A 7,500-nucleotide genomic window follows, 5' to 3' on the forward strand; every position below is an offset into this window, starting at 1 on the left:
GAAACCCTTCCCCCTGTTAACTCCTGTATGTCTGTGTGTTACAGTGAAACCCTTCCCCCGGTTACCTCCTGTATGTCAGTGTGCAGCTGGAAGATCTGTCCCTCTCCTTCCACCTGTCTGTGTGTTACAGTGAAACCCTTCCCCCTGTTACCTCCTGTATGTCTGTGTGTTACAGTGAAACCCTTCCCCCGGTTACCTCCTGTATGTCAGTGTTTAGCTGGAAGATCTGTCCCTCTCCTTCTACCTGTCTGTGTGTTACAGTGAAACCCTTCCCCCGGTTACCTCCTGTATGTCAGTGTTTAGCTGGAAGATCTGTCCCTCTCCTTCCACCTGTCTGTGTGTTACAGTTAAACCCTTCCCCCTGTTACCTCCTGTATGTCAGTGTGAAGCTGGAAGATCTGTCCCTCTCCTTCCACCTGTCTGTGTGTTACAGTGAAACCCTTCCCCCTGTTACCTCCTGTATGTCAGTGTGTAGCTGGAAGATCTGTCCCTCTCCTTCCACCTGTCTGTGTGTTACAGTGAAACCCTTCCCCCTGTTACCTCCTGTATGTCAGTGTGTAGCTGGAAGATCTGTCCCTCTCCTTCCACCTGTCTGTGTGTTACAGTGAAACCCTTCCCCCTGTTACCTCCTGTATGTCAGTGTGTAGCTGGAAGATCTGTCCCTCTCCTTCCACCTGTCTGACACAGATCTTACAGGTGAGCTGAGACACGGCCAGGCTGCCTCTCTCTAGACTGAAGGTACAGTGGAGGGGTCTCTGACCACCACTCCAGATGTGGTAGAATGGAATCTCCTGGGGGAAGACATTGTATTAGATTGGATTAGTGTGTGTGTGTGTGTGTGTGTGAAGAGAGTTTGTGTGTGTGAGAGCGTGTGTCTGACCTGGTACTTGGCCAGTAGTTTGCTCCTCCAGTGTGAGTGAGGGATGTCATGGATGGACAGACGCAGGTTGTGGTAGCTGTCTTTAAACAGCAGGGGTTTAGGGTCCTCCAGCAACACCCCTCCTAGACTCCTCTCCAATTCCAACACCTCCTACAGAGAGAGACAAAGAGAGATAGAGAGACGAAGAGAGACCGAGAGAGAGAGAGAGAGAGAGAGAGAGACGGCGAGAGAAGAGGGCTGAGGCAGGAGAGATATACAGATAGATAGCAAGACAGACGATGGAATGTGGATAGATAGCTAGTCAGCCAACCAGTCAGAAAGACAGACAGAACAGGACAACGGCAGCCTCAGGCAAGTCCAAAGGGGGAGGTGTGTGCCTCTTGATTTAGAACACCTCATGTTACCAAGGAGACTTCTCATCCATAATTATCATGACTGTCTACATCACTCCACAAAGCCAACACCACCTTGGCACTCAAACAAACTGCATGGGGCCATAAACAAACGTTCACCCAGAGGCAGCATTTCTGGTGGATGGAGACGTCAATCAATCAATCAATCAAATGTATTTATAAAGCCCTTCTTACATCAGCTGATGTCACAAAGTGCTGTACAGAAACCCAGCCTAAAACCCCTAACAGCAAGCAATGCAGGTGTAGAAGCACGGTGGCTAGGAAAAACTCCCTAGAAAGGCCAGAACCTTGGAAGAAACCGAACTCCCAAACTAGCTAATTGCTCGAGGAAAAACAACACAGAGTCCTGCATGAAAGCCCCTGTTGTTCCGGATGACTGTGTGATCTCACTCTCCGTGGCCGATGTGAGTAAAAACTTTTAAACAACATTCACAAGGCCCGGAATACCAGGGCACGTTCTCAGAGCATGTGCAAGACCAGCTGGCACGTGTCTTCACTGACATTTTCAATCTCTCCATGTACATGTCGGTAAATCCCATACATGTTTCAAAAGCTGACCAACATTGTCCCTGTTCACAAGAACTCCGAGGTAACCTGCACCAAGGTATCCTAAACCCCAATTCCCGCCCCTTATCATAAACTGTGTTTATATCCAAATCCAAAACCCCTTCTGAAATAAGACTTAAAAATGGAGAAACAATGTGAAGATGCACGTAGCACTGAATGTTTCCCGAGAGCTCCTGCTACCTGGTAACACCTCGCAGCAAGGAGTCTCCTCATTGGACACGGAGAGCACTACCTGGTACCACCTCGCAGCAAGGAGTCTCCTCATTGGACACGGAGAGCACTGATACATCATACTCTTTCACTTATTTACCTTACCTCTCACCTCTCTTATTTACCTCTCACCTCTCACCTCTCTTATTTACCTCTCACCTAATAACCTCTCTTATTTACCTCTCACCTCTCACCTCTCTTATTTACCTCTCACCTAATAACCTCTCTTATTTACCTCTCACCTCTCACCTCTCTTATTCACCTCTCACCTCTCTTATTTACCTCTCACCTCTCACCTCTCTTATTTACCTCTCACCTCTCACCTCTCACCTCTCTTATTTACCTCTCACCTCTCACCTCTCTTATTTACCTCTCACCTCTCTTATTTACCTCTCACCTCTCTTATTTACCTCTCACCTCTCTTATTTACCTCTCACCTCTCTTATTTACCTCTCACCTCTCTTATTTACCTTACCTCTCACCTCTCACCTCTCTTATTTACCTCTCACCTCTCACCTCTCTTATTTACCTCTCACCTCTCTTATTTACCTCTCACCTCTCACCTCTCTTATTTACCTCTCACCTCTCTTATTTACCTCTCACCTCTCTTATTTACCTCTCACCTCTCACCTCTCTTATTTACCTCTCACCTCTTACCTCTCTTATTTACCTCTCACCTCTCACCTCTCTTATTTACCTCTCACCTCTCTTATTCACCTCTCACCTCTCACCTCTCTTATTTACCTCTCACCTCTCTTATTTACCTCTCACCTCTCACCTCTCTTATTTACCTCTCACCTCTCTTATTTACCTCTCACCTCTCACCTCTCTTATTTACCTCTCACCTCTCACCTCTCTTATTTACCTCTCACCTCTCTTATTTACCTCTCACCTCTTACCTCTCTTATTTACCTCTCACCTCTTACCTCTCTTATTTACCTCTCACCTCTCACCTCTCTTATTCACCTCTCACCTCTCACCTCTCTTATTTACCTCTCACCTCTCACCTCTCTTATTTACCTCTCACCTCTCACCTCTCTTATTTACCTCTCACCTCTCTCTTAATTTATGTTTTGTTTTGACTTGTTTTCATTTCTCCAATAAAGTGACTTTGGGTCCATGAAAAGCCCTATGATAAGTCCCATGTATTATCATTATTAAATGACTAACGCATCTGTAGCACTCAAATCTGTAATTATGAAGTGCTTTGAAAGGCTGGTCATGACTTCAAACTGCCCACCTGGACAACAGAGGAAATAACTATGTGAGAATGCTGTTGATACACTACAGCACAGCGTTCAACACCATAGTCCTCTCCAAGCTCGGGTCCCTGGGACCGAACACCTCCCTCTGTTGATACACTACAGCACAACGTTCAACACCATGGTCCCCTCCAAGCTCGGGTCCCTGGGACTGAACACCTCCCTCTGCAACTGGATCCTGGACTTCCTGTCGGGCCGGCACCAAGTAGTGGGAGTAGGTAACAACACCCCCCCCCCCCATTTGCCATGTTTATTTTACACTTATTATTATCTATCCTGATGTCTAGTCACTTTACCCTGCCTTCATGTACATATCTACCTCAAATACCTTACTATTATCTATCCTGATGCCTAGTCACTCATAATTTCCCTGTATATAGCTCCACATTGATCTGGTACTCCCTGTACCAGAGCCAGCCAGACATAGAAAAAGACAGACAGATAGACACCCTCCCTCCCTCCCTCCCTCCCTCCCTCCCTACCTTCAGGGCGTGTGGCGTGTCCTGTGTGCAGTAAATCCTCAGTATGTAGTCCAGAGAGAGACAAGGGGCTCTGGGGGCGAACAGGGCCAGCTGTAGCCTCTTACAGGCGGGCTGGGGAGGGCAGGACTGGCCCACTAGACCGTAGGTCCCCAACTGCTCCATCACCACGTGGCAGTTAGACTCCTCTAGTTGGAGGTAGCAGGGGGACGATAGACTCTCCTCCCCCACTGTCAGCACCTCCTAGTGGCAGAATAGAGGTAGTGACAGGTTAGAGGGGGGTAGCAGGGGGACGATAGACTCTCCTCCCCCACCGTCAGCACCTCCTAGTGGCAGAATAGAGGTAGTGACAGGTTAGAGGGGAATATTATCTGTACTGTCAACTCCTACTATAGGCAGGAAGTAAAATGAGCAACATGATAGGATAGTTTAGGACACAGAAACGCATGCAGCCCGGTGGAGACAGCAGAGGAGGGGGCCAGGGAAACAGGTCTAGATTATGTTCCAATTTCTCATCGTAAATCTCAATATTTTCCCATAATACCTTCATTTCTGATTCCGTGACCTTCATATTTTCTTTAATCTCTATTCCTCTCTAGTCTACTATGGACATGTTTCACTCTGTCACCTCTAGTCTATTTACAATACCCTCCCTCCATCCCTCTTGGCGTGTCTGAGTGTGAGGGTCTAGTCTAAATATCTCATCCTTCTCCCCCTCTCTGTCTCTCTTCCTCCCTCCCCCTCTGTCTCTCCTCCACCGCTGGCCCCTTCCTTCTATCCCTCTTCCCATGTTTCACCCAACGATGTATGTGTATGAATAGGTTTCATGTCTCACCTCCCATGCCCCTTGGTGTGTCTGTGTTTTGAGGGTGAGGGTCCAGTCTGGTGTTGGGGTATCTAGCTGGGCACAGTGTGGCAGAGTGAGGACCACAGGTCGACTCAGTAGCATGCCTGATGGACCACAGCTCACCACCGGGCTCAGCACTGTCTGACTGCCCTCCGACGGCAACCTGGAATAATATATAGTAATAACATAGTAATAACACATTGTAATAACATGATAACACATCGTAATAACACTGTCTCACTGCTTGATGGTAACCTAGAATAATATATAGGAATAACATGTTAATAATACATGGTAATAACATGATAATAACAAATAGTAATAACATAGTAATAACATGTTAATAACACATGGTAATAACACTGTCTCACTGCTTGATGGTAACCTAGAAGCCACACAGAGAGTGTGCTGGAGTTTTTTTTCTCCAATTACTGTTTACCATAACCTAATTAAATAAAGGTTAAAAAAATAAAAAATACCATAACAATTCAACATCCTTCAGTAAATAGATTGGATTTCAAAACCCTAAAACTGTTTCTGAATGCAGACAGTCGTTTCACTTAAACTCCAAGCGGATCAACTTTACTGTCTAAAATGTCACCGAGGAGTTATGAACTGAAAATCATGGTCAACTTTTAAATATCTACGTCCCAAACGCCACACTATTCCCCAGTGCACTACTTTTGACCAGTGTGTGTTTGTGTCGACTTACGTAGTTTCCTCCCATTTGTTGATAATGAGGTACATTTCATAGAACTTCCCCTGTGGAATAGTACCTGGTGGAACCAACAGACTCACACCTGGAGAGAGAGGGGAGAGAGGGGAGAGAGGGGAGAGAGAGAGAAAGAGAGAGAGAGGACAGAGAGGACAGAGAGAGTGGCGAGAGAGAGAGAAAGAGAGGACAGAGAGGACAGAGAGAGAGTGGCGAGAGAGAGAGAGAGAGAGAGAGAGAGAGAGAGAGAGACACAGAGAGAGAGAGAGAGAGAGAGAGACACAGAGAGAGAGAGAGAGAGAGAGAGAGAGAGACAGAGAGCGAGAGAGAGAGAAGAGAGAGAGAAGAGAGAGATAATTAGTTATTGGGGTAACCCATTATGTGTTTATAATATGTTTACATGTGCATGTGTGTGTGTGGTTAATTAGTTGTGTGTACATAAATGTGTTACTTGTGTATAAGTGTGTGTATGACAGTGGAATGCAACAATCACATTTTGACTTGGGGAAAAAGTAAGTGTCTAGGCACATCACTAATGGAAACCAAGAGCAACCAATCAGAGACGAGCAGTAGTTCTCCCACTCTAGGAGAGTTAGCCTGTCGGTTCTGTCTCTCTCTCTGTGTGTGTGTGTGTGTGTGTGTGTGTGTGTGTGTGTGTGTGTGTAGCAGCCCGAAGCGCGGCCCGTTTGATTCATTCATAACGTCATCATAGACCGCTGCTCCTCCTCCACTACCACGGTCCGACTACAGAAGATATCGTGTCGGGCGCATTAAGTGTTTTCTGTTATTTTTAAGGTCCTTTTTTGTTGTTGCTGCCTTTGATACAAACGTATTGGAAGATTTTTGATCTCCCTCTGAAGGCCTAAGTCCAAATAGTCACAGTTCTCTAGTGCCTCTGTGTGTGTGTGTGTGTGTGTGTGTGTGTGTGTGTGTGTGTGTGTGTGTGTGTGTGTGTGTGTGTGTGTATGTGTGTGTGTGCGTGTATCCTACCCGTGTTGGGGATGATGAGTCGCCCCCCCAGGTTGCCCAGGGTAGCGGAGGTGCTGTGGCCAGGCTCTCTGACCACTGTATGATGACCGCCGTGGTGGTACCCATCTCTGTCGAGGGGAAGTTTTAATAGACCATTCAGTTCATATAAATCCTGTGTGTTAACTGTGTTGGGGTGGTGTGTGTGTTAACTGTGTTGGGGTGGTGTGTGTGTTAACTGTGTTGGGGTGGTGTGTTACTGGTGTGTGTGTTGGGGTGGTGTGTTACTGGTGTGTGTGTTATCTGTGTTGGGGGTGGTGTGTTACTGGTGTGTGTGTTAACTGTGTTGGGGTGGTGTGTGTGTTAACTGTGTTGGGGGTGGTGTGTTACTGGTGTGTGTGTTAACTGTGTTGGGGGTGGTGTGTTACTGGTGTGTGTGTTGGGGTGGTGTGTTACTAGTGTGTGTGTTATCTGTGTTGGGGTGGTGTGTGTGTTAACTGTGTTGGGGTGGTGTGTTACTGGTGTGTGTGTTAACTGTGTTGGGGTGGTGTGTTACTGGTGTGTGTGTTAACTGTGTTGGGGGTGGTGTGTGTGTTAACTGTGTTGGGGGTGGTGTGTTACTGGTGTGTGTGTTGGGGTGGTGTGTTACTGGTGTGTGTGTTAACTGTGTTGGGGTGGTGTGTGTGTTAACTGTGTTGGGGTGGTGTGTGTGTTAACTGTGTTGGGGGTGGTGTGTGTGTTAACTGTGTTGGGGTGGTGTGTGTGTTAACTGTGTTGGGGGTGGTGTGTTACTGGTGTGTGTGTTGGGGTGGTGTGTTACTGGTGTGTGTGTTATCTGTGTTGGGGGTGGTGTGTGTTAACTGTGTTGGGGGTGGTGTGTTACTGGTGTGTGTGTTATCTGTGTTGGGGGTGGTGTGTTACTGGTGTGTGTGTTAACTGTGTTGGGGGTGGTGTGTTACTGGTGTGTGTGTTAACTGCGTTGTGGTGGTGTGTTACTGGTGTGTGTGTTAACTGTGTTGGGGTGGTGTGTGTGTTATCTGTGTTGGGGTGGTGTGTTACTGGTGTGTGTGTTAACTGTGTTGGGGTGGTGTGTGTGTTATCTGTGTTGGGGTGGTGTGTTACTGGTGTGTGTGTTAACTGTGTTGGGGTGGTGTGTTACTGGTG

At 47.1% G+C, this 7,500-nt stretch overlaps 1 protein-coding gene across 1 annotated transcript in view; it reads right to left on the bottom strand.

The window, feature by feature from the left end:
* Positions 1 to 7,500, bottom strand: part of LOC129828542 (netrin receptor UNC5B-b-like) — a 217,420-nt gene that overhangs the window by 5,242 nt on the left and 204,678 nt on the right. The window contains exons 11-16 of the mRNA XM_055889563.1: positions 6,361 to 6,467; positions 5,371 to 5,458; positions 4,647 to 4,821; positions 3,815 to 4,054; positions 881 to 1,030; positions 604 to 791 (exon numbers count right to left, since the gene is read on the bottom strand). Coding sequence (XP_055745538.1) covers positions 604 to 791; positions 881 to 1,030; positions 3,815 to 4,054; positions 4,647 to 4,821; positions 5,371 to 5,458; positions 6,361 to 6,467 — 948 coding nt within the window. The remainder of the gene's footprint in view (positions 1 to 603; positions 792 to 880; positions 1,031 to 3,814; positions 4,055 to 4,646; positions 4,822 to 5,370; positions 5,459 to 6,360; positions 6,468 to 7,500) is intronic.

Source organism: Salvelinus fontinalis, chromosome 30 (assembly GCF_029448725.1).
Source record: "Salvelinus fontinalis isolate EN_2023a chromosome 30, ASM2944872v1, whole genome shotgun sequence".
In the NCBI taxonomy this organism is placed as follows: domain Eukaryota; kingdom Metazoa; phylum Chordata; class Actinopteri; order Salmoniformes; family Salmonidae; genus Salvelinus; species Salvelinus fontinalis.